Source organism: Astatotilapia calliptera, chromosome 14 (assembly GCF_964374335.1).
Source record: "Astatotilapia calliptera chromosome 14, fAstCal68.1, whole genome shotgun sequence".
NCBI lineage: Eukaryota > Metazoa > Chordata > Actinopteri > Cichliformes > Cichlidae > Astatotilapia > Astatotilapia calliptera.
The window spans coordinates 9,325,629-9,351,602 of record NC_137435.1 but is presented as its reverse complement, the minus strand read 5'-3'; the positions used below and the strand labels follow the sequence as shown (position 1 = coordinate 9,351,602).

The following is a 25,974-nucleotide window of genomic DNA, read 5'->3' as shown; positions in this document are numbered from 1 at the left end:
TGCTTCTCTTCAGTTTTTGAAGGCATAAAACACACTTTTTTTTTTATCTGTGTTCCTGTTCAGTAACATAAACCCCTCTCGACTTTTAGCTGACAAACATGTCCCAAGAGCTTAATGAGTTGAAGAGCAACCTGAGGTTAGCAGCTGCTTCAGTGGCAAATGATGAGATTGCTGCCTGTGAGAGTTCCTGCTCTGAGCCGGTTTTTAGCTCCTCCGAGGCTGCAGTGCAGGCCATCCTAGAAGGTCTAAAGAACAATGACTTTCCAACCGCTGTTCACTACATTCGTGTGTGCAGGTGAGAAAAGTAAAATTCTTGTTTCAGTGTTTATTAAAAGTGTTTTTTGATAAATGTGTTACTTATTAAAACAAATACTTATGATTTCCTTCCAGAACAATGTGGCCTAATGATATCTTTGGTAGCCACTCTGAGGATGAGGTCCAAACATTGCTGAACATCTACTTTAGACATCAAACTCTGGGTCAGACAGGAACTTTTGCTCTGGTGGGTTCAAAACAAGACTTGACAGAAATTTCTGTCAAGTTGATGGAACTTAATGGAGAAACTCGGGACATGATCCGAAGAGCCCAGGGCTACCGCACCATCACAGCTTTTCTCCCAGACTCCAGGGTTTCAGGCTCAACTCTCTGATGACTCTGACAGCCAGAACTACAAAACACCCAATGTCATGCCTAGTGTCACCTGTTGTCTGTGGTAGCTTCTATCATCTCAAGGGTGAACTTTCTCTTGGGAATAACCAAACCGCTGTTTCCTCTTCTTGCTTAAAGTACATCAGAATGTCATGAAGTCCAATCTTCAGATGTGCAGCAGTACTGTTGTTTTTAGACTGATGAGTGACTTTGCTGTTGCAAACACAGTACAGCTTTTATTGCACTAATAATAGAAATGTCACAAAGCAGCCTGTGTGTACTGAAGTACATAATTTTCACATTTAAAGAAAAATGAAATGAAATACCAAAGCTGAGTTATTCTCTTTCAGTTATGTTGTTTTAATTGTCAAGGGAAAATGTGCAATCCTTCACTAAAGTGGAAGAAATTTACTGTCTCCTGAAATTATGTATTTGAATATCATAGCATTGGAAAACATGAACACTGTTAGCACAGAAAAAGGGAGGCTTCATTACTTGGTTTGTGTGTTGGTGTAGGTGTGTTATGAGTGTGCTTGAGTGTGTGAATTCAAGTCTGACGACCATCACAGATGGAATTATTAAGACTGATTTGTATACTGCAAGTGGTTCATGTTAAAAAAATTCTGACATGCTGCAGATCTACTGTAATGTCTCTCAATCCTACAAACTCTTGTGTGGGTTATCTGTTACTCAAAACATCTTACTGTACCTTTTAACTGTGCAGCTTTTAGCAAATAGGTAAATTATTTATATTGTTAACAAAAGAAAATGTGCTTTTATCAGACTAGATTTATAGAAAAAATATTTTATTTTATCTGTTAAACCTGCCAAGCGTGCAAATTCTGTGTACAATAAAAATGTAATAGTAAAGTTTATGAACAAAGAGAGAAACTATTTTAAATGAAAGAAAATGTACATAGTGAAAAGGGGGGCTTTGCTGAGACTCATCAGATTGTATTTTTATGAAGTTACAGTTTAGGTGCATGCAGAGTGAGTAGCTACATATACATATATATATATATAAATCTTCCACAACAGTGGTGTAGCCTTTGGCCTTGTAAATGCTGTAAAAACTGCCTTTGCAATGTACTGTACTTTGGTATTCTGTTCACTAATACAACAATAAAATTAAGCTTAGATTTCTTATTTGTGGTTGGAATTTGTTATTGGAATTTATTTATTTGCTTATTTTTATTTATCTGCTTAAACTGCGCAGATAAATAAAAGTGAAGAAGTGAGTCTTCCAGCTTAGTATCATATAAAGTCAAAAGTTTAACGACTGCTTACTAAATAATTCAATTAGATTATTATTGTTGTTGTTGTTAGTAGTAGTAGTAGTATCAGTAGCATTCGTGTTATTAGGAATATCAAGGGTTAAAAATTCAAGCGGTCTTTTATTTTGAAGTGCCCTTGAGTTCCGGTGCGCGACGCGCGAGGTTTGTTTTTGTCGCGTGAACGTGCTAGCTAGCAGGCCGAGTTTTTCTTGGCTATCCCCTTTGCATCGTATTTTTAGTTTTATTGTGTCTTTACATCATTATATTACGAGATATATCGCGACATGAAAGTGCACACTCTTGAACGTCGTCATGGTAAGTCTGAAAAACGTTAAATTCACTTTTTGTGGGCTCCCCCCAATTTGACAACGATAGGCTGTCAGTGTAAAATAAAATGTTTCTCCGTAAAGTTTTTTTGCTTATCTAAAACAAACGTAAGCTAACGTTACTCATTGTTGCCCAAACAGTTTCGCTGTCACGGTAGTTTTTAGGTAATGTAGTTGAATACCGGCTACGTTGTAGTGTGACTGCCCTAGTAAATGTACACCACAACTTTGTTCTGAAACTCGGGAAACCTTTCTGCTTTTTCATTCAAGTTATGTTACATTCACATTCTCAGGTATCAAGCTGTAGTACAGTGCAGTCAGTGGAATGGATTTGCCCTTAAAAAACATGTACGAGACATTCAAAGATGAAATCTGGAAAGGTAGGAAAACCTATGCAACATCAAAAAGCTGTGATTTTGGTCATCGGTACTTTTTAATCAGACGCCCGCAAAAACAGTTGTATTCTGAATATTATAAGTAGAAATGCATTGTACAGATTTACCTTTCCCCTCTAAATCGGTTTGTGGCTTGTCGACTTAATGATGAGTTCTTACCCATTATGAACATTTTAGAACTGGGACCACTGGATCACAACTGGTTTGACATACTGACTGCTCAAACGTCAGCGAATGAGGGTAGCGGCTCTGATCAAGATGAGCTCTGTGCCAATCAGGAGGGACATTTTAAAACCCCTTTAGACAAAACTGCAGTAGACAGTCAGCTGTTTTCTACTCCTAAAGTTTTCAGACACAGTCGAATTGTGTTACCTGAAATTGTGGATGAGCAGTCGTTCTCTACTACACAAGGTAATTCATTCAGATTGTTACTTATTTATACTGTAAATCTCCAACATGTTATTTAAACACTTGCTAAATAAAAATATAGGTTTCTGTTTTGATTTAATTGCAATCAAGAAGCTGCTGTAACCTACTTATTCTTAGATTAAATCTAAAAATATTGTTTCTCTGTGATACTTCTTAGAAAATGATACATTGCCATGGATGGAAACACAAAGTCCATATGTGTTTCGGATCTCAAAAAAGGGGTGAGTGCAACAATGAATTATCAGTGTTTAAATTCAGAGTTGCTATATATACTGCCATTTTTGTGAATGGTATGGGGGGGGGGGTTTGTTTTGTTTTTTAAGTGATTAAATAATTTAAGTAGTTGTGTAATTAAATCACAACAGGAACAACAATAACTGATTTTAATAAAGCATACTGAAAAACTGCCTTATTTTGTGGGGGGGGGGGTTGGGAGGGAGCTATTTTCATGATAATTTTACAACAACAGCTTGGCTTTTTATGTTTTTCCAGCTATTGGCTGTTTTTAATGTATGTTTTGACTTTTTTAGGGTTCCTGATACAGAATATGAGGAAATCCAACCTCAGAATCAGGACAATTTTGGTGAGGTTAAATATAATCTTAGTCTCATTTACATGAATTGCATACAGAAGCCAAGACTTAATCATCACTGCTTAATTTGCTTACTTCTACCATATTTACAGATCCACTTGATACCCCGCATAAATCTCCAGTACGTATAGCATATCCAATGATTAATATTTTTCTGATAGTATTTGAATGTAGAAGAGTGAATAAAATTAAATGTACCTATCTTTATGTTTTTGTTTTGATTTTTGTTTTTAATGATACAGATGAGCTATGCCAAGCATATTTCTGAAAGTCTTGGTGCACAGATTAACCCTGATATTTCATGGACCAGTTCTTTGAATACACCACCCCCTGTTCCATCTACCCTGATTTTGTGTAAGCCAATAGCAGACTCGCTCATTTTAAACAACTGAAAAGGTTATATGTTCATTAATTTTTTGTCTCCTTTTAATCTTGCAGCTAAAGTTGATGAGAGTCCCTGTCCAGTGAGTGTTTCTGCAGACAAAAGTGTTGTTGTGAGTACTCAGTCCAGCACAAATATACAGCAAACCTATCTTTATCTATTATTTTGATGAATATCACTCAATGTTGAATTTCTGGTCCTGCTGTATTCACATTCTTTAAATGGATATTCTGAAATTGTAACATGTTAAGAATGGTTGAATTTATGATTTTATGTGTTACTAGAAATCAGAATCAGAAATTGTTCTTATTGTATTACTCTTTTTGACATATTACAAGCAAAGAGGTGCAACATTTCAGATTTCTGCTGACAAAGTGTTTTGTCCTCTTACCTTTTCCAGTTTGTACGGAAGCTTTTCCCTTCTCTTTCAAATCCTTCCAGAATTGTGGTAGCACCACCTAAAAATGATAATATAACTACTGATAACCACGGTACTGACTTCTCTTTTTTTAGTATCACATTAACTGAAATGGTGAATATTTGTGAACTAACTATGGCTCCCAACAATTTTGGCTGACATGCTGATTGTTGCTCTGTCATCAACAGATGCTGTTTTGCCTGAAGTTGTTTCCTCCCAGACTTTATTAATGCAGAATGAGGGTATTTGGCAACAGATACTACGGGGTGCTAATGGAGATGGCAAAATGGCCAGTGCTCCTGATGAATTTCAAAATGCTTCATCCACTTTCCTCGCCAACAGTAGTTCAGCACTGAGAAAAGTGAAACCTGACAGAATCAGACGGAAGCAATTCAAATTAAGTGAACATGACTGCAGCTCTACAGATATCTCAAAAACAAACCAGTGTAATGAAGAGCACAAAGCTGATGAAGAACATAGCACCGTTCCATCATCCCCACCGGCAAAAAATGGAAGCACTGGAATCAGCCAATGGTCTCCATTGAATTTATCTGAAATTCCCCCTTGTACTGCAGAAAATAATATTTTAACAGAACTGCAGCCTGACTTTGATTCTAGACAGCTTGTCAGGCCACCTATAAAAATCACAGACACTGGATTAATTAGGAAAAAAAGAAAATTTATTTACACTGTTGAGACTTTGAAGCCAAAAGTTAAAGAAAATGAAACTAACTTTCAGAAGATGAACACATCATCAGTAATTCCAGATACTGGTAACATATTTAATTATTAAAAATATATGTATATTTTTCTGTTAAAATAGAAGTGTTTTTTTTTTTGTTTTCTATAATGACTGAAAACTTTTGTTTTTTATCACCATGCTTTCTTTTAGGACCAGAACTGAGTAGTAAGCAGTCACAAGATGCCCCAGATGAAGCAAGCTGCTGCAGTAATGAGAAGAATGCAGAAGAAAAATGTACTTTGGAAAATTTGCCTTCATCTGTGCAAGAAAAAGTCCAGGATCTTGACATGTCACAGCTTCACAAAGATTTTGCACAAGACTTCAGCCAAATTTCAGACTCTGGTAGACCGACTAAAGGAGTTGCAGAAGATCAAGACCACTTCTCACCTTCAGCCTGTCTGTTGGCCATGAAAAAAGCTAAGCATCAAACAATTCAAGCAAGCCTTCACCATGACTATAACAGCATCAGTAACACAGGACATACGTCTACCACTAATCAAAATTATTCCACCAATGAAGGCACCATAAGTGACAGTGGTTTCCAGTCTGCTGTTGCAGATATCACTCACACTGCTTCTTCTTGTATTGTTCCTTTCTCAGAGAACACTGGATCAAAAACTGATATTCACAGGACTACTCCTTTTCCATCTACGCAGAGAGGAAATGAAAAATCCCAGCTCCTGGAAAGACAGACTATAGATGGCGAAAGAGAAGGTCAGTTGAACAAGGAGAGCACAGTATCACAACTGCCAAGCAGTCTAAAAGGAACTGATGATGGCCTTAACTGCATTCCACAAAATGGTGAGGTTCGTGGCAGACTGCTAGAGAAGACAAACATTTCTCTTCCACCCGCTCATGCATCAGGATTCAAAACGGCTTCAAATAAAGGTATACAAATTTCCTTGGCCAACCTGGAGAAGGCAAGGCATCTCTTTGAAGAAAGAGATGGCGATCAGCCCACCAAATGCAACAGTGCCACGAAACTTAAAAATAGCCAGAGCAATGGATCCATGACAAGCACAGTTTCTGTATCAAATCAGCAACCTTCTGTAAGTGAAATATTTGAGGGTGGCAGTTGCCACTTAACAGCTTCACAAAAAGCTGATGTGACAGAACTGTGCACTCTCTTGGAAGAAGCAGATAGCCAGTTTGAATTTACACAGTTCAGAGGTGCAGAAGTAAAACAGCCTTTTCAAGAAAATGCCTGCTTTCTAGAGAAGACTGACAAAGACCTTGATCCTGATTTTCTTGCAGGCATAGATTTTGATGACAGCTTTAGTTCAGATGCTGAAAAGCACTTGGCAATAACTGCCATGCCTGACAAAATGACCTGTGTGGTAGATGAAAAAGCAAATGGTGGGACATCAAACATCACTGATAAATCCACCGGTGTATCAGTGTCGAGTTCTGTAAAAAGAGAAAATATCTCTGCTGGAGAGGTGCTTTCCTCTTCAGAAGACATTCCTGGAAGAAATAATTGGCTTATATCAAAGAAGCAAAAAAGTCTTAACAGAGCTGAGCACGGTGACGCAAGCAAGATGGAGAAACCGAATCCTTTAATGCTTGGTGTTACCTTTAAGACTGCAGGAGGGAATGCTTTAAGAGTTTCAAAAACATGTCTAAGCAAAGCTAGAGCTTTATTTGCTGATTTAGAAATTAATGTGTCAGATCTGAATATATCACACAAACAGGCTGCTGAGACTGATGCAAAAACCAAAAAGATGTGCAATGTAGATTCTGAAACGGCCATAGCTGATTTCAAGTTCACTCTCAAAGACGACTGCCACGTTGAAGAGAAAACTTGGAGTTGTTTTTCCAACACCAAACAGCCTGTCTCTGCATTGAAACAGGCCAGAGACATGCAAGATAAAGATACTACGAAAAGTTTTGAAAACTGCAAAATGGATGCCATTACCATTTCTGAGGAACATGCCATTGTAGACACAGAGTTTGAGAATGTAAACACTGGACTAAGTAGGCCACATCCTGATGATATAGAAATGGAACGTGTTGGTTGTAACACTGTGCTGGAATTTAAAAATCCAGTTTCTTTCCATGAAAACTCATTTTCCACTTCAAAGCTTCTACCATGCCCAGCATTAAAGAGTATTGATTCCTCTGCCATCAGTGAATTGAGCAGTGGTGATGGATTCTGTACAGCCAGTGGGAGGAAAGTATCCGTGTCAGCTGATGCAATGAAAAAGGCTAAATGTCTTCTGAATGACACTTATTCACTTGAAGACACAAGCAAAAAAATAAGCCAAAAAGAAAATGTTTTAAGAGCAGCACAGTTCACTGCTCAAAATAAAGAATCTATTCCTAAAACAAGTGGATTTGACACGGCCACTGGGAAAGGAGTTTCAATTTCATCCACAGCTCACACGAAAGCAAAATGCCCGTTGAGTGAATCTGATACAGTGTATCATAAAATCAATCCAAAACCATCACATTACAAGATTCCAGTATATGGCCCACCACCCAGCAATGTAGGATTTCTTGCAGCCAGTGGAAAGAAAATAGCATTTTCCTCCAAGGCCCTTCAGAAGGCCAAAGCACTTTTCAGTGACATCAGTTTCAGTGCAGACAGCCCAGCTGGTCCTTACCCAAAGAACGGTGACAAGAAAAATGACAATTGTGAACATCCAGACAAAATGCAGAGTGGTTTGACCGCAGAGGGAGAAAACGTCCATGTCTCAGAGAAGCAAATTTTAAAGGACTTTGAAGATTCTGTTTTAACAAACGCTATGCAAGAGAGAGTAGACTGTGATATAGATGTTAACAATGGTGAAAATATTATGCATACAAGTGGAAGTGGCAGTGACTTAGGAATTAGACCAGATCAAGGGATGACTTCAAACATTTCTGTAGAGTCTGCAAATAAACAAGTGAAACAAAAAGACAGTTTGCCACTACAAAGTGGTGGATTTGGTCCAGTAAATGGAAAGGGAGTTTCCATTTCATCTGAAGCCCTTAAGAGAGCAACATCCCTGTTGGAGCAATGTGATGAAGAGAACACTAAAATCAATGTTAATCAGTCACATTTGAAGACTTCAGTTTACAGCCCACTCCCCACAAGTGGTGGATTTCATGCAGCCAGTGGAAAGGCTTTGACACTTTCATCCGAAGCCCTTCAGAAGGCTCTTTTCAGTGATATCATTTCCAGTACAGAGAGTCCAGTTGTTCCACACACACAGAGTATAAAAATTTTTGTAAAGTCTGGAAGTGGATGCACTGAAGACAAAAACAAACAGCTAAAAAAAGAAGAAGCCAGTTTCCCACTACAAAGTGGTGGGTTTCAGACAGCGAGCGGAAAAGGACTTGCTATTTCATCTGAAGCCCTCAAGAAAGCAAAATCCCTGTTGGGTGAATTTGATGAATTGGGTGATAGAAGTGGAAAGCCATCATGTTCAAAGACTCCAGTCCCAGAGAATGGTAGATTTCTTGCAGCCAGTGGAAAGCCTGTGGCACTTTCATCTGAGGCCCTTCAGAAGGCTAAAACTCTCTTCAGTGATATAATTTCCAGTGCAGAGAGCCCACATGCAAAGAACAGTGACAGAAACCATGACAATTGTGAACCTATGGCAAAAATGCAGAGCGGTTTCAAAACTGCAGGCGGAAAAAAGGTTCATGTATCACAGAAAGATCTTTTGAATGCAAAACATCTTTTGAAGGTCTTAGATGATTCTGTTTTAACAAAAGCAATGCAAATGGCAGAAGACTGTGATATGGATGTTAGCAATGGCATTTCAGCAAAACACAAAAGTATAGCACCTATGGTTGGAACAGGGAGTGATGAGAAAAACCTTCCAGAAACCAGACTACAGCAAAAGGCGACTTTGGGCTTTTCTGTAGAGTCTGAGAAAAGATACACTGAGGACAAAGACAAACAAGCGGAACAAAAAAATGACACTTTGTTGCTACAAACAGCGAGTGGAAAAGGAGTTACCATTGCATCTGAAGCTCTAAGGAAAGCAAGATCTCTGTTGGGTGAATGTAATGAAATGGAGGATAAAATTGGTATAAACCCTTCATGTTCCAAGATTCCAGTTCATGACTCACTTCCTCAGAATGGTGGATTTCGTGCTGCAAGTGGAAAGCCTGTAGCATTTTCCTCTGAGGCCTTTCAGAGGGCGAAAGCTCTCTTTGGTGATATAAGTATCAGTGCAGAGATTCCACATGCAAAGAATAGTCACAAGAAATATGACTACGGTGAAAACACACAGAAAATGCAATGTAGCTCCAAAACTGTAGGAGGAGAAAAAGTTAATGTTTCAGAGCAAAACCTTCTGAAAGCAAAACATCTTTTGAAGGAAGCTGATGACTCTGTTTCAAAAAAGGCAATGCAAGTGGAAGATGGTTTTACTAAAGATTGCAATATGGATATTAACTATGGAATTTCAGTAAAACATAATACATTGTCTATCAGTGACATTTCTAAGGACTCAGGAAATGGATGTACTGAAGTCACAAATGAACACATGAAACAAAAAAACACTTGGCCCCAACAAAGTGTTGGATTTCAGACAGCAAGTGGAAAAGGAGTCGCTGTTTCATCTAAAGCTCTGAAGAGAGCCAAAACCCTTCTAAGTGAATGTGAAGGAGTTGAGGATAAAATCAGTATAACAGCACCACGGGGCAAGATTTCGGCTCATGGTCCACCATTCAGGAGTAGTGGTTTTCTTGCAGCCAGTGGTAAGCCTGTTGCACTTTCATCAGAGGCCATGCAGAAGGCGAAAGCTCTTTTCAGTGATATTAGTCAGAGCAGAGACACCCCAGCTGTTGCACACACAAGAAAGAACGATAAGAAAATTGATGCTCACAATCGAGAGGAAACACATTGTGGTTTCAGCACTGCAGGGGGAGTTAAAGTCCAAGTGTCCAAAAAAAGTCTTTTGAAAGCAACCAGTCTTTTCAAAGAATTTGATGATGGGGAATGTCATGATTCCCTATTATTTTCAACAAGCCCACAAGACGATCCTATGCCAAATCTGTCAAAAGTAGAAGATGTGGAAGGACCTTCGGGTTCAAACCTCACAACAGCCTCTGACAAGTACATGTCTACCAAGGGAACTGCCTCTCTTGTAGTTGAATCCGTGCCCTCCTTGCAAGAGTCTGACCTAAAAGTTGAAAATTTAAGAGGACATGGTTGTACGTCTGTCAATAACAAGGCAGCTAAAGATGCATTTAAGTTTCAGGAAGACACCATAACACCATCTGGGGCAGGCACTCTGCATGATTGCCCTGAAGAGGAAATGCAGTGTCTGCTGGACTATGAAATAAATGAGGAGAGCAGCACCAAGGAGTCTAAAGTTCTAAAACCAAATGAGTCTTCAGTTCTTAACTTTCAGTCACTTAACCTTACTGGTTGCACAGAGACCCAGCAAAAATTTCTTGCCCAGGAAGCTCTGGACTGTACTAAAGCTTTGCTAGAAGATGAAGGTCTGGCTGAACACAATCTCTTCATGACTTTAGAAAATATGCCACTACAACATAACACAAGTGCCAATGGGTGTGAAGAGAGTGAAAAGAGAAGAGGGAAAAGATCAGTGGAAGACACAGAAATGAATGGTAGGTACCTGCATTGCTACTCAGAGTTTAAGTGTAATATTTTTATTGAAACTGTGCTGCTATTTTCAAAACTTATTTAATTAATTTATTGATGTTTTTCAAGCAAATTGCATTAATACATTTCTTGCAATTTAGGATTAAGCTGTATTGCTTACTATTTGGAATTTTCTTTTTTTTTCTTTTTTTTAGAAAAGTTAAATGATACTTTATGACATGAAACCATTGTTTTCAGATGAGTAAACATGCCTGATCATAATTAACTTTAAGCCACAGCTCTGCTTTGAGAATAATAGCCTTCTAACTATTTAGGTCAGCCTCCCCTAAAAAGACGGTTACTGGAAGAGTTTGACAGGAGTCTCGTGGATCCAAAAGCTTCAACTCTCTACCCAGTCAAAAGTTGTTCCAATGGTAAATTGTTAGCACTATGGCACGTTTTCTGAGAACTGTTTATTTTGTGTTATTCATTAAATAACTATTTGTATTTATCCCTAAATAAGGTTTAATGAAGGACAGGGGAGTTTTTAAATACAGCACCTCCCTTTATCCAAACATTACTCGGCCGCACAGGTATGTTCCTGTTGAAGCACCATGTTTTCAAACAGGTTAACAAAGTTATAAGCTTTTTCTGATATGTCCTTTCTTTTCTTTTCTGCAACAGTGGAAAAACCTATGTGGAAACTAGATTCCAAAAGACACAAATACAGAACTCAATGACAGGAGACCCCAGGAGCAAATCGGCACATTACAAGACATCAGCATTTGTTCCTCCATTTGTCAGAAATGCAAAGACAGAAACCCATAAGACTATGGTGCTCAAGGATAGCATAAGAATACCTTCAGCCTTTGTTCCTCCATTCAAAAAACAAAGAACTATTGTTGAAGAGAGTTCCTGTAAAGCGCATGAGGGGGAAGACAAACACCAAAAACCGTTTGTAATGTCATCTAACAGCAAGTGTTTTGTGCCGCCCACTAAAAAAACACAAGGCGCTGCGGATCTAACTGCTGTGGCTGCAGCTCGAAGTGACGATATGAATAATCAAAGCTTACCTGTTGACTTCAGGTCTGTCAGTGCTGTTGGAGAGACATCAGGTGTAGATGGCACATGTTCAAGAAGACAAGGTGCAGTAAACAGTTTGAGGTACATCAGTGTAAAAGTTTCTTTGTGACAGTTTAAAAAAAATCCGTTTGCAGATGTATATCAGAATCTTCAGAACACTGAGCTGGCACAGGATATACAAGACATGAGGCTCAGGAAGAAGAAGCGCCAGAACATTCGACCTCTTCCAGGGAGCTTGTATCTTAAAAAAACATCAGGAGTACCTAGGATCCCACTAAAAGCTGCAGTGAATGGAAAGATCCCAGGAAGATACACCCCAAAAAAGGCAAGGCTGTAACTGTCACTGGGTTTTTTAGCATTTTTAAGCATACTTTGATTTGTTTGTTTTGGTTTTAAACACAGACTGTGAGACACAAATGTACTTGTTTTTATTTTTCAGCTTTATGGATATGGAGTCCAAAAATATGTTTCCGATATCACTAGTGAGAATGCAGAATCTTTCCGCTTCAGCCTGCTGCAGTTCATCAAACTGGAAGCCTTTACAGATGAAGGTGGAGTTCAGCTTGCTGATGGAGGATGGCTGGTCCCCAGCAATGATGGGACTGCGGGGAAAGAAGAGTTTTATAGGTATTACTGAATCACACTTTGTGTTAAATGAATTGGAGTAATCAGGTTTAGCAATAAAATATAAGCTTAATATACTAAATATCTCGTCCTTATATGCCCACAGAGCTTTATGTGACACCCCGGGTGTGGATCCTAAATTGATCAGTGAAGCATGGGTGTACAATCACTACAGATGGATTGTGTGGAAGCAGGCCTCTATGGAAAAATCTTTTCCAGAAATAGTGGGCAGCCGGTGTCTCACACCCGAGCAGATTCTCCTCCAACTTAAGTACAGGTATGTGCAACTAAAGCTTGCTCAGATATTTATGCAGTTGTAGGTCACTTTTTAATTTGCATATCTTGTTGACAAATAAGTGTTGTTATGCTTTTCTAACTGCCATTTTGTACGGTATTTTACAGGCAAAATAAATGTTGAAAATATAGACTTTGCAGTGAATTACACTTTTAGCTAATTATGCTGAATACAATGGGATAATGTTAAATGTGGGATACAAATGTTGGCATCTACCTAGCAAAATAGCTGCTAGGTAATTATTGACTCAATTTAATGTATTCATTGATTTTTTCTAAAACATATTCTGTTTATGTCAGATATGATGTAGAGGTGGACCACAGCCGCAGGCCAGCTCTGAGAAAGATCATGGAAAAGGATGACACGGCAGCCAAAACCCTGGTTCTCTGTGTTTGCGATATCATCTCCAGGGGTCACTCCCCAAAAACACAGAGTCACAATGACACCAAAACCCCTCACAGTGCAGATGCAAAGGTTGAAACTTCAGCTGCACTCATTTGGCTGACAGATGGTTGGTATGCCATTAAAGCTCAGCTGGATGAACCTTTGACTGCAATGGTTCACAAAGGTCGACTGACTGTCGGGGGCAAGTTGATCATCCATGGGGCTCAGCTGGTCGGATCACAAGATGCTTGCTCCCCTCTGGAGGCGCCTGAATCTCTGATGTTAAAGGTAGTCTAAGACAGAGACCACAACTTTTATCTCTACACAACACAACCAGAAAAGAAGGTGTCTTACTTCCGCTTCATGTGTTTAGATCTGTGCCAATAGCTGCAGACCTGCACGATGGGATGCTAAGCTAGGATTTCACAAGGATCCTCGGCCATTCCTCCTTCCAATCTCCTGTTTGTATAGCAATGGAGGTCCAGTAGGATCTGTTGACATTGTTGTACTGAGAAGCTATCCCATGCAGGTGTGCACTGATATATAATCACTGTTAGTCAGATTTGGGTTTTATCCTTTTTAACTCTGTCTAATATGTATTTCTCAGTGGATGGAGAGGAAGCCAGATGGCAGTGTTGTATTCCGTTCTTCACGTGCAGAAGAGAAGGAGGCGAGACGATACAACAGTCACAAACAAAAAGCAATGGAAATCTTATTTGCCAAGATTCAATCTGAATTTGAAAATGAAGAAAAGGGTAAGGATCAGGTTTACAACAAGTTGAACAAGCTGCTACAGTCTGAAATTCGATAAGTTTTTTATAAGCTTTTATCTTTAGGGAGTATCAAACCACAGCGGCGAAGAAAAACAATCAGTCATCAAGAAATTGCAAATCTGCAGGATGGAGAAGAGCTGTATGAAGCAGTGGGAGATGATCCGGCTTACCTTGAGGTAGTAAAACATTTGCTTTACAGATTGTTGGCCTAATTTCAGCTGTGAAGGGTTTTAGTATATTATTTTTCCCCTCTTAGGCTCATTTGAGTGCACACCAGTTGGAGGCCCTTCATACCTACAGACGCTCTCTGATGGAGAAGAAGCAGGCTGAACTGCAGGATCGATATCACCGTGCTCTGGAAGCAGAGGAGAATGAAATGAACTGCCCCAAACGAGAGGTTACACCCGTGTGGAGACTCTGCATTGCCGACTCCATGGAGCAACCCGGCAGGGGTGTGTCTTCATTTGTCTTCTTGTTTGACTCTTTTTTTTTTTTTTATAATTACTGTAACTTGCGAACTACGTTGTGCTAACTTTTTTTTGTTTTAATCTTGGTTTCAGTTTACCAGCTGAATCTTTGGCGACCTTCCTCAGATCTACAGTCTTTACTAAAGGAAGGCTGTCGATTCAAAGTCTATAACCTCACCACTTCAGATGGAAAGAAACGTAGCTGTATCGAACCTGTTCAGCTCACTGGGACAAAGAAAACACAATTTCAAGAGCTACAGGTACTGTAGGAAACAAACTCCCTTTAGCACATGTGAATTTTTTTTTTTTACCGTTTATAAATTAAACATGTCATTGAAACTTTTGTAATGTTTCCATTCAGGCATCACATGAATGGTTGTCAACATACTTCCAACCAAGAGTTTGCACAAATTTTTTGAATCTTCAAAATCCAGATTTTGAGCCACTGTGTGGAGAAATTGATCTAGCAGGATATGTCATCAATGTTGTAGATGGAAAGGGTAGGTGTTTTTTTGTTTTTTGTTTTATCACTTGCTTTTCTTACAACTGCTCGCATCAAGTTAGCTGAAAAGTCGTCTTCTTTTGAACACAGGTTCATCTCCTGCATTTTATTTGGCTGATGAGAAACTGAATTTTGTGAAAGTTCGCTGTTTCAGTAGCTTGTCTCAGACTGGTCTAGAAGACGTGTTAAAACCACGCGTCATATTGGCTCTGAGCAACCTCCAGCTCAGAGGTCAGTCAATGCATCCCACGCCTGTTGTGTATGCTGGAGATCTGACAAGTTTTTCTACAAATCCTAAAGAGGTTCATCTACAGGAATCTTTCAGCCAGCTTAAAACTCTGGTCCAGGTAAGATGCTAAAATCAAAACCTTAAAAGCTGCTGATATTCTTCAGAAACTGCTCTCTCACAGCAAAAGTGCTAATCTCCTCAGTACTAAAAATTGTTTTGTAGAAAATGTAATAAAGTAGTGTACTAACATATTTTTTTTCCTTGTTTATCTTCATCTCAGACTTATTTGAATGCAATAAAATGTTAACATTTTCATCACTTTTCTTTTCTTTTCAGTGTCAGGAGAACTTCTTTGTAACTGCTGAAGAGAAGCTTTCAGAATTAGTCAGATCAAATGGCCGTAGCTACAGCTCCTCTCCAGCTCTCCAAAGACAAACACCAGCTTCTCTAACAGACAGAAGACAAGACATAAAGTCAAGTGTGAGTTTAACTTCATGCTGTGGTATCTGGTGTTTTTCAGTATATCTGTTATAACATAATGTCATCTAGTAATATATCAGTTCTAAGCCCATCATCTTGATTGTGTCTTTTTATACAGGTGATTTCTCAGAAGCCAGGCAGAAACCTTGGATCCGTCACACCTGTCAGCAGGAAGTCTCCTACACCAACATCTTCAGCAGAAAAAGATCCCAAAAGCCTGAAAAGAAGGAGAGCACTGGACTATCTGTCTCGTATCCCGTCTCCGCCACCTCTTTCCCATCTGGGCTCAGTGGCTTCTCCATGTGTAAATAAGACATTCAACCCACCTCGGAGGTCTGTGACACCAAGCACTTTAAAAACTGTACAGACACCATCTCACAAACCCGCTGACTCACTAGGGGAGGATGAATGGGTGAATGATGAGGAACTGGCTATGATTGATACCCAGGCACTGCGTGTTAATTTAATCTAGATACATACCACTGTGTGATGACAAACACGCTACAGCTTTTCAATTGACTGAATGTAGATGTTAAGGTTCTGTGTGTATATAACACATTTTTTTAGGGTTTTTTGTAGACTTGTTGGCCTCATAAAATGGGGAAAGTAAATATTGAAATCATGTCACTTCACAATGTTTTACAATTTTATACTTGTTTCTGTGAGGTTCCTGCATTCAGTGTTAAATAAATTCAGAATTTTATTCTAGCAGTTTTGGTCTGTGGGTCTGTTTTTGCATTTAAAGACGAACACCTTCAGGGTTGAGAAACTGGTTGATTCTTGTAGTAATGTATTGTTGTTTGGGGGGTTTACATCCTTACTGCCTTCTTAGGAATTAAGAAGGGAAGTAGCAGCTACTTGCTGTTAATGAACTGTACTTGATTAATTGATCGTCAACAAGTTTGAGCATCTATATAAAAGTACAGCTCGGGTTTGCCAAATTGCATCTGAAATAATCACATAATATAGTTTGGTTGCATTCATTTATACAAGCATAACTTCAATGAACTGAAACAATGTAAAGAAGATATGAGAGGCTGATAAAGTCATACAGAAAAATGATTCCTCTAGACTACAAATGAGCAAATTCCTTTAGTCATTTTACTAAAGGTGGGAACAACTAATTAAGGGTTATTAATCAAGGTAAGATTTGTCAGTTATGTCAAACTGACAAATATTGATTTATTTTTGGAAGCTTTAAAAAAGGTTTATAGGTACAAGAATACAGTATAACTTAAAGAAATTCACCATATAAAAAAGTTTGTAATAACCACTTTGAGTGATCTTGATTCAAAGCGTTAAGTATTTCACCATTTTGCTACACCACTAGTGATTAGTTTGTGGAGATGTCACAAGTATATCGATTTGATTTAGCTGTTTTCGCTTAACTGTAATGCTGACTTGGACTTTTTTTTTTTCTTTTTTTTTAAATTCTGGTCTCTTTTTTTAAATTTAGGTATTTTCAATATAAAGATGTCAGGAAGCAGTTTATAATGCAGTCCAGGGCAGTGAATAGCAACTGCTCACATACGCTATAGAAACGCAGGCATTATAAAATACAGCGGGACTCGGTGAAGTAGTTACTGCTCTTTGTATAAAGTAGCTACTGCTCTTTGTACCCATTTTTGTCACTACCCCGTCGCCTTTCAGTCCCGCTGGTGTCGCTCACGCAACGAGTGGCCAGGATGCCTGCCATTAATAAGAGAATAGAAGAAGAAAGTCACTTCCGTAAACACAAGGCAAGTGCGATTTTGAATCTGCACACCGGTTAATGTGGGTTTCCCCTGAATTTATGCATCCCCAGTATGAACGGTAGGCAACCGTGAATATCGTCCGTTACTCTATTATTTTACGTTTACGTAGTGAACAATTTTGTTTATTTATTTATTTATTTTTCTTGTTTTCTGTGCAACTCGTGTTGTGGCACGTTAGCCAAAGGTTAATGGTTGGCAGAAGACATGGTTTCGATTTTAGCTGATTAATCTACGGTGTGTTTAATCATGTGCACTTGTATTTACATATAAACCCAGCCCAAAAAGCAAGCCAAATGTTTTTGGTGGATGTATATATTTTGTGACATGGGTTATTGACAAAAAGTCTTATACCGTTGGAAAGTCTGTTTATTTCCCTTTACATTTGTAAGGAAAATGAAAAACTCGCCAAATCTTTTCTGCCAATGTCAAGGGTCTTATTCTGCTATTGACTCTTAGTTTGAGCTTCTGGCACCCCATGTGGTGACAATCACGTGCCTTATTGGTGCCTGATTATCAGCACCTGTGAGCATGGGCTCTAATGAGATTTCTCCTATCGCAGTTGGATCATAGAGACAGACTGTGGATAAGATGCAGGGAACTTTATGCTGATTGGATAGCGTAACAGCTTTTGGTGGAAACAGTGTGATGATATGGAGTGTCATCTCCATCACTGTAAAAACAAGGCTTGTCATCATTGGAGGCAATTTTAGTGCAGAAAGATCCCCACAGTCTGGAACTAACCTTTATTCTCCACGATCACAACACTCACCCTGACAGAGCGGGGTTTATCAAAGTCCCATTGAATATTTTTGGGATCAGCTTAGGCTTTGTGGGCGTTTGTGCCAGAATGACCAACACAACCACATTGGCTGACTTGTGACAAATGCTGGTTGACAAATGGGATGGCATCCCACAGCAGTGTGTGACCAAGCTGTTGACCAGCATGAAAAGGAGATGGCAGGCTCCTGTTTGTTTAATTAATAAATTATTAAATTGGCAAAATGCTTTCTTTCTTCAGACTTTAATCATCACACTCCAGTAAATAACACCAAACAAGAGACAGAAGCAGAATAAGATGTGTGGCTGGCATCAGCAGAGAAGATTTTTCATGGGTGCAACCCACATATTCAACTCTTCTGCTCAACCCAGAAATGCATTTTCCTTACAAATGCGGCACCATTTCAGGTCAAATAAACAAGCTTTCCACAAGCATAACTCTTTTTTTTTTTCTTTCTTTTTTTTTGCCAAAAAGCGTTGTTACAAAGAAATAATCAACCAAACATTTTCTTACTTTTTCTGCTACGTTTATAAATTGGCATAGCAGCACTGAAAAATCTATAAGATAAAATAAATAAAGCAAAATAATAAGAATAGGAATAAAATGCAGTATTATTATGTAGTATTTTTGTGGTGTTTCAATGTTGTAAGTATTCTAATCTGTTTTCATCCAGATGTCTCAGCCTGAATTATGTTGTACAACCTCTGATGCCATAGAAACATCTTGTGTGAGTGAGGATAAAGAAGCTTGTAAAGATGACTCTGCTGACACAAACAGTAAGTGTGTGGGCACTGACGGTGGCGCTCCAGACAGCAGTGTCAGGGACCGCGTGTTAAGGGAGGTAGGATTCACCAGCTCTGCCTTCATCGGTCCAGCATTTCCTCCACAAACAACTGCAGCCGAGTCTGTCATTGAAGACTCGCTGAGTGAGTTTTACAAAGAGCTTGAGAAGATCAATACCCCTGATGGTGCTAATGGTAACCCAGGGAAACAAGATGCAGCTTTTGATCAGCCACTTGTACCTACTAAATTACCCACCAGCAACAAAACTCAGGATGTTCCTGAGGAGAAAATTGCTAACATGAGGGACTTTGAAGAAACAGATGGCTCCCAAAAAAGCAATGGAAGAAAACAGCCAGCATGGCCTCACTGGTATCAAAATGAGCCATACAATCCCAGGAGGCAGAGGCCAGGCCCGGAGCTGAGCTCTCCCCAGTGGCGTCATCCACAACCACTGGACAGGCCACCACACCTGAGATTTCAGAGGCCACCATTCCCTCACCAACCACCACCGTATGCATTCCCAAATCTACAAAACCCACCACCACATGTGAACCCTACCTTTCAACATCCAAGCATGGCAAACCGCTTTCAAGAGGAGCTGCGGTTTCCACCTTTTTATAGATTCCCACCTCCAAATGTTTCCAGACACCACTCTCAGGGATTTTATGGAGGTCCTCAACATCAGTTTGACAGGGATGTGCATGGCTCCAGCTATGATGGACACTCAGCTAATGAAAATGTCAGGTGGCCTAGAGATAGAAGTGAAGAGCTCTCTCAGTTAAATGAAGATTATGACAGGCTCCAGAGATGTGATTCAGAAAATGAACCTTGGGAGCGACAGCACTACTATCAGCCGCGTGACGACACACATGCAAGCCATTCAGCCCTGGTGCTGATCTTGATGCGGGGATTGCCAGGATCTGGGAAATCCACACGTGCCAGGTAAATCTGTGTGTAATCTTAATTTAATTTCGATCTATTTATTCTTATCTTATAGCTTAAAAACAGCAGTTTGACACCGATTGTTTCCCACAGGGAGCTGCTCTCCACTGGCCCCAGTGGGATCATTTTGAGCACAGATGATTACTTTGCACACAAAGATGGCTACCACTATGATCCTAGTCTTCTTGGAGCAGCACATGAGTGGAATCAGAGAAGAGGTATTGACTCATTACAATTTCAGTCATTTAATACGAGTAAAGCAACCACAGTGCCTCTGTACTGTAGTGGTTTACATATTCATCTGACAAAAAGCAAGATCCCCCGGTCTATAGAGTATTTTAAATGAATCAGCCACAACATTAACACACTTAAAAAAGAGCCTAAGGCATTTACACGGTCTCCTAAACATCTTGGTAACCAAAAGGATTCACTGTTAACTTTAATGGTGCCTGATATCACAGGAGACCCCTGGAAGTCCCTAATTGGTTAGTGTTGTTTTTGTGTGGGTTGGCCTACACAATTTTCAGACAGGTGGTTTTAATGTTGTGCTAATGTGCGAGTGTGTTTATTTGAAGAGATGTTTCAGTGGCCTAGCTATCCAGCATTTAAAACAGAAATGTTAAATAGGTGACTTTTTCACTGATAATGTGTGAGCAACATGGGGGCGAAAAGTGATTGTCGAAAAAAAAAAAATCAAATTAAATGGAACATAAAACAAATTAAACATTTTGGTTTAAAAACAGTTTTAATTTTCTTGCCAGAACTTGTCAGAATCTTTTCTTAATCTTCTCAGCTAGAAGTGCTCTTCATGATGGCCGGTCTCCCATTATTATTGATAATACAAACATTCAAGCCTGGGAAATGAAGCCATATGTCAAAATGGTAAGTGGCCATACTAAATATTTATTATTGTTGTTGTTGTTGTTGTTTTTATTATTAGTTAATATTTCATACCACTTTCACTAATCCTTCGAATTCCTCCAACTCCTGCATCAGGCTTTGGAGAGCGGATACAAAGTTGACTTTTGTGAACCGGACACCAGGTGGAAATATGATCCTTACGAGCTGGAGAAGTATGATTTCTGACTCATGATATTAAAATGCTGTTAGACATAGTTTAGACTTCACATTCTAACATTATCCTCTTTTTTTCTTTTTCTTTTACCTCCAGGAGGAACAAACACGGTGTTCCTCAGGAGAAGATCGCGCAGATGATGGACCGTTTTTCTATTCCCATATCCATAGACATTGTCATGAATTCAGAAGAACCGTTTCATGTGAACCAGAGACGTCAACCAGAGCAGCCACAAATGATGAGGAAAAAGCCAAATTTACATAATTTCTAAGACAATTTAACAGCTTCGTAATTTACCTTGTATGACCATTTTTAGAGTAAATATTGTGATTTTTATAATTTGTACCTGTTTTTAATATATTACTTTGTATACTGTAATTTTTTTCTAAGAAAAGACAAAAAATATTTTTCTGAGGAAATTAAAATTGCAATTTAGTATGTAATAACAGATTTTTACAGTATGCGTATTCTTCACATTACAGAACAACAGTGAAAACCAGGAGTTTGCCCTGTTTTAAATTTATTTTTTTACTCATTTACAAGTTGTTCCAATTTTTGGTGAGCTTGATCAGTGATTTATCATCTTGGTTGTTGTTCTCTTTCTTTCTTTCTTTCTTTCTTTCTTTTTTTTTTTTAGCTAGAAATTGTTTCTTCCTGCGACATAACCAATAGGCAGATTTTCAGTGCCAAAATAGCCAAATATAAACATTGATATGAATTTTCTTTTTTAGTTTGTTACACTGGTGTTAGTGTTGTTCTTACATAATTAAAACATTGTTGGTCCAGGATCAGTGTTGCAACTGACCAGTCCTGTTGTCTGGGTATTTAGTTAGCATTAGCCAAGAAGCTAGCTAATGCTATTAAAAACTGTCACAAGTAAACCAATATGAGTAGCTAAATTTGGCTAACAGCAAAAATAGCTTGATAATATATTGTTATATAGCATACATTAATAAAGGAAACACTTGAAGTGCTTTCTATTTGTTCCAGAAGAGAGTTTTACATAAGCAAATGTTGATGCAGGAACAACACCAACATGGGAATATCACACACATTGTGTGTCTGTGTGTATAAAGAAATTTAGTCGATTCAAGTATACCCTCTGATTTTATTAGTTTGCAGAACCACCTTTAGCAGCAGTAACTGAAGTCGCAGAATTTCAGCCAAGCTTTAACCGTGAGACAGTTGACCGCACAGCTCACTCTAGAATACTTTGGTATACAGAGGAGTTTTTTGTAAACTCAATGACTGCAAGATGCCGAGGTCCTGTGGCTTCCAAATGAACTAACTCACCCCTCTGCCACTGTGCTTGACAGCCGGTGTGAGGTGTTTGCTGATATGCTGTGTTGGATGTTCATCAGTAGCGGCTCTATAATATCTGCATTTTTGTCATACTTTATGTCTCCAGACGTCATTGCCCCAGAAGTCCTGTGGTTTTTCAGATGCAACTTTGCAAATCTAAGCTGTGTTGCCATATTTTTAGAGAGATGAATGTTTTTTCAAATAATATCAAATAAGCCATACGTGTTCAGTCTTTTTATATTATACTACCATGAACTTTAATATTTAACCTGCTAACTGGGGCCTGAAGAGGCTGAGATTGAGCTTTTTTGGAGACTGCAGACTGCCAAACTGCTTTTATTGAGGTGGTCACACTTACTGATTGGTCAGTTAATTAAGTGCATTGAAGCAGCAGCACCTGGCTGCTAAATGCCCTCTTATTTCCTATCAAAGCAGTAAATATGTACTTAGTTTTTCACAGGACTACACACCGTCCTGTGAAAAACAACTAAACTATACAGTAACTTCCATGTGATGCATTTTTTCTGTTTTAATGTCTTTGTGAAAACTATTTAATGCTTTTTTTAGGGTAAATATTTTATGGCAGCTAGTAGAACAGTTTCCTAGCAGAAGCGCTTAAGGATTAACAAAACAGACTGATTCTGATGTCTTTGAGTTAAAGTGTTGGTGCATAATGTTTGAAACCAATTGAAATTTTCTAATTTGAACAGAATTTTTCTTCTGTTCATAGTGGTTATTAGGAAATCCTTTCCTAAGCTGTGCTGAGTCCAAGTGATCTAAAAAAGTGTGCCTGAAGCTAAAATGAGTGTCCAAAAAGTCAGAGTTAAACAAATCAACCTGATAAAAATTTAGTGTTTCTTGTATAAAACAGATTCTTTGTGTTTCTTTGTTTGGGTGCATGAAAGGATGAAAAAGAACCTCATCTTGGCTCCTGGTAAACTTTTAAAAACATGTTTTTTTTAAACAAAGGCCTGTAAATTGTAATCAGCATACCGGTAAACAAAAACTAACCCTGTCAGTGTGCAAATGGACAATATTGTTTCTGTCTTCTGGCAGACTCAAAATTGGTGATCCTGCATTTTGTGTGCTCATTTGTGAAAGCGAAGCAGTAATAGGTGTGCCTCCAGTTAAAAACTGTTGCGTCTTTGTAAACACAATATGCCTCACGGACAGTTTGCCAAAGAAGAATAACCCATCTACAGCTGCTGCAGCCAATTACTGTAGGGAAACGTTGAGTAGAGACCCTATTACTGTAGAAACTCTGATATAGCGCTAAACACCAAGTGTGGAGAGGTCTTTGTCTGATAGCATTCAGTGTTCATTACTGTGTGTCTCACAGGAAATCACATTTCACCCCACTGTTCCTGCTGGTGCTCATTAATGCGGCACAGAGGTGATGTTTTGTTGACTCTTTTCCCCCAATCGTTGTTGTGTGGGGAACCAGAAAGTTTTTTCTACACCACAGACTATATAGTTAAATGTGTGTCTGCGGTGTTATACTGGTTGAAAATTTTGTTTTTAAGAAAATTAGGTCGTGTTTTTGGAACTGGGACTAACATGGGACAAGTTGGTATTTGTCTTTGGGATCTTAATGTGACAGATCTGGGTTAACTTTCCTGTTTCTCTGCTTCACATTTTGCTGCACTGTTGTATGCTTAAGAACAGCATACTGATAATTGGATGCACATAAACTGAGATTTAACCCAAATGCAGTATGTGTTGGTTTGAGTTAGAGAAAGGGATCAGTGAAGGGTGAAGAAAATACCAGTGAATGAGAGTGGGCAAAGGATTATTGTCCAGAATGAAATGCCACTGTGAGGTCACACTTTTTACCAAATATTAACTTAATAATAGGAATCCACGTGACTGGTTTCACTGGTCGTAGTTTTAATTCTCTTGAAGGCAGTGTTTCCAACTGATGCTCTTCCAGTCTTAAAAATATGTGTTTAGGGTTAGTTATTTGTTTTTTAGACTGCAGTATTCAGCGTACTGCTGTCTGCAGCTTCCTATCTTTTCTGTAGAGGGTTTTTAATGCTACACCAACTTTTTACATTTTATACATTTTAGTGTTACAAATTTTCCACAAAAAAAAAATAATGCAGGTTGATGTGATATGTAAGATATGCAATAATCTCTCTGTTTCAGTGTTTGTGGAAGTTTTAAGACTGAATCTAAGTCTTGCACAAGCTTGCTTTTTGATTTTTGTAAATGATTGCCTTATTTGTTTAAAGGGTTATTCTGCACGGAAATACAAAAAAAAGTCAAGGCTAAACTGTGAAAATAAATGGTAGGAAGGAAACCCATAAATTAGATTTAACTGGTAAATAAAAACTTATTGAATCTTAAAATGCAGAGCTGGCCTCAAGTATGTTCAGTATTTAAAAAGGCTAAGCCGTCCTGTGAGTCTCCCTAAGATATAATCTGACCTTGAGTCAAGAGAATCAATGAAGAGGCCCTTTAAAGGGGATTTCTAATGGATTTGCTTTCTGTCTTTTGATGTGAGTGCAGCCCTGTCTGCAGTGAAGAGTTAGGCTAAATGGTCAAAAACTGCTATTAGATTTTCTTGCAAAATGGGTGCCGGGGGCAGAAGAACAAGATGAAAAGGCTTTAATGAGTAACTCAAGTCAATAACAAAGAAGAGAAACCGTTTTAAATTTAATCTAGACTTCACTTTTTAAAGAGAAATTACACCCTCCAAAAACATTTTCTATAAAATTAAAGGCCCTTTGGTTCCACCCTTGTTAGAATAATAATGCAAACAAGCTTGAATTAGTTATTAAAAGTCTTATCAGACCAGGAAACAGTAGACAACTGTATGTTGTCACAATTCGGCTCAAAATGAAGGCCTCACATAGATGATGTTTGTTATTTTAATTAAAGTAATAAAACCAAAAATAGTATGCTTGATTGTCAGCTAATTAATATGTACGCAACGTCTCGGTGAACTGTAAATGAATGAGTGACTGTATGCATGCAAAAATAAAAAGGAAAACCTGAGATGCTCTGTCTGTCAGTAAGCCAGCATGGGGGAGAGCAGCAGAGAAGAGCCCCTGAGAGGTTTCGACAGCCCTGCTTTATAGTGCAACCCTAACTAGGTCAGCTTCACCCACCTGTTACCTAAAAGAGAGGCAAAGACAGCCAAGAAGGAAAAAAGCTGGTCTTGTGGCTGTCACTGTAACAGAATAAGACCTTTGAACTTTTAAATCACAAACATCAGTGCTGAGCAGCACAGCTGTCGACTCCCTTATCTTTAATGTAAAAGCTTTGACCTTTGTAATCCTGGAGCTGTTTAACAAGTAGGACCTCGATGAAGCTCGTGTCTGAATGCTGATATGGAGAGGGTTATAGGAAACAGTCCATTTCCAAAGAAAAACACGATTATTCTGATGTCATAAAATCTTGTTTTGAAGGAGGATTGTTTCAGCAGCTGTCTAAAGAGGACCACATTGCAGAGGCAGGGAACTACATGGCGTTTTTATGATTTCTATTGACATTTCTATTTCATGGTCCATTATAATGGGGCGGAAAAAAGCACTGAAGACTTTGCAGTGCATTGTTCGTTCTGTAGGGGCAGCCTTTCAGTCACTGACCTTCTGCAGGCACACTTAGAAATGATCGTTCTATAAATAGCAGGGATAAGAAGTTATTATGACTGTATTGGTGGCTGGATTTAGCAACTCCAACAAACCCTTATCCAATGGAGTTACAGACCACTGCTGATATTTCTCATGCAACAGCACTGGCCAGCAGTATTT

General features: G+C 38.7%; 3 protein-coding genes across 8 annotated transcripts in view; all 3 read left to right on the top strand.

Moving 5' to 3' along the window:
* frya (furry homolog a (Drosophila)) overlaps positions 1–1,794 on the top strand; it is a 41,498-nt gene extending 39,704 nt beyond the window's left edge. For all 4 annotated transcript variants that reach the window (XM_080288422.1, XM_026193652.2, XM_026193658.2 and 1 more), the window contains 2 exons: positions 90–295; positions 391–1,794. In XM_080288422.1, coding sequence (XP_080144548.1) covers positions 90–295; positions 391–649 — 465 coding nt within the window. In that variant the 3' untranslated portion in view covers positions 650–1,794. The remainder of the gene's footprint in view (positions 1–89; positions 296–390) is intronic.
* A 299-nt stretch (positions 1,795–2,093) lies between these two features.
* On the top strand, positions 2,094–16,296 carry brca2 (BRCA2 DNA repair associated). The gene is made up of 27 exons (XM_026192521.2): positions 2,094–2,237; positions 2,542–2,628; positions 2,821–3,054; positions 3,230–3,293; positions 3,603–3,655; positions 3,757–3,785; positions 3,907–4,018; positions 4,103–4,158; positions 4,447–4,537; positions 4,653–5,237; positions 5,357–10,774; positions 11,084–11,182; positions 11,272–11,341; positions 11,433–11,893; positions 11,966–12,156; positions 12,271–12,458; positions 12,562–12,732; positions 13,050–13,422; positions 13,508–13,663; positions 13,742–13,889; positions 13,971–14,083; positions 14,164–14,359; positions 14,468–14,634; positions 14,736–14,874; positions 14,967–15,223; positions 15,442–15,585; positions 15,704–16,296. Exons 2-27 carry the CDS (start codon positions 2,574–2,576, stop codon positions 16,055–16,057), a joined length of 9,924 nt encoding a protein of 3,307 aa, XP_026048306.2. The 5' UTR covers positions 2,094–2,237; positions 2,542–2,573; the 3' UTR covers positions 16,058–16,296.
* A 400-nt stretch (positions 16,297–16,696) lies between these two features.
* Positions 16,697–21,721, top strand: n4bp2l2 (NEDD4 binding protein 2-like 2). Of its 3 annotated transcripts, none has more exons than XR_013901415.1 (6): positions 16,697–17,397; positions 18,791–19,842; positions 19,936–20,060; positions 20,640–20,724; positions 20,839–20,915; positions 21,014–21,721. XR_013901415.1 is itself a non-coding variant. In XM_026193596.2 (6 exons), the coding sequence occupies exons 2-6, from the start codon at positions 18,791–18,793 to the stop codon at positions 21,186–21,188; spliced, it is 1,518 nt and encodes a 505-aa protein (XP_026049381.2). In that variant the 5' UTR covers positions 16,704–17,397; the 3' UTR covers positions 21,189–21,721. The 3 variants fall into 3 exon arrangements, 2 of the variants coding, with proteins under 2 accessions (XP_026049381.2, XP_026049382.2); XM_026193596.2 differs by having other exon boundaries at positions 16,704–17,397; positions 20,636–20,724; XM_026193597.2 differs by lacking the exon at positions 16,697–17,397 and adding an exon at positions 17,463–17,573 and having other exon boundaries at positions 20,636–20,724.
* The last annotated feature ends 4,253 nt before the right edge of the window (positions 21,722–25,974 follow it).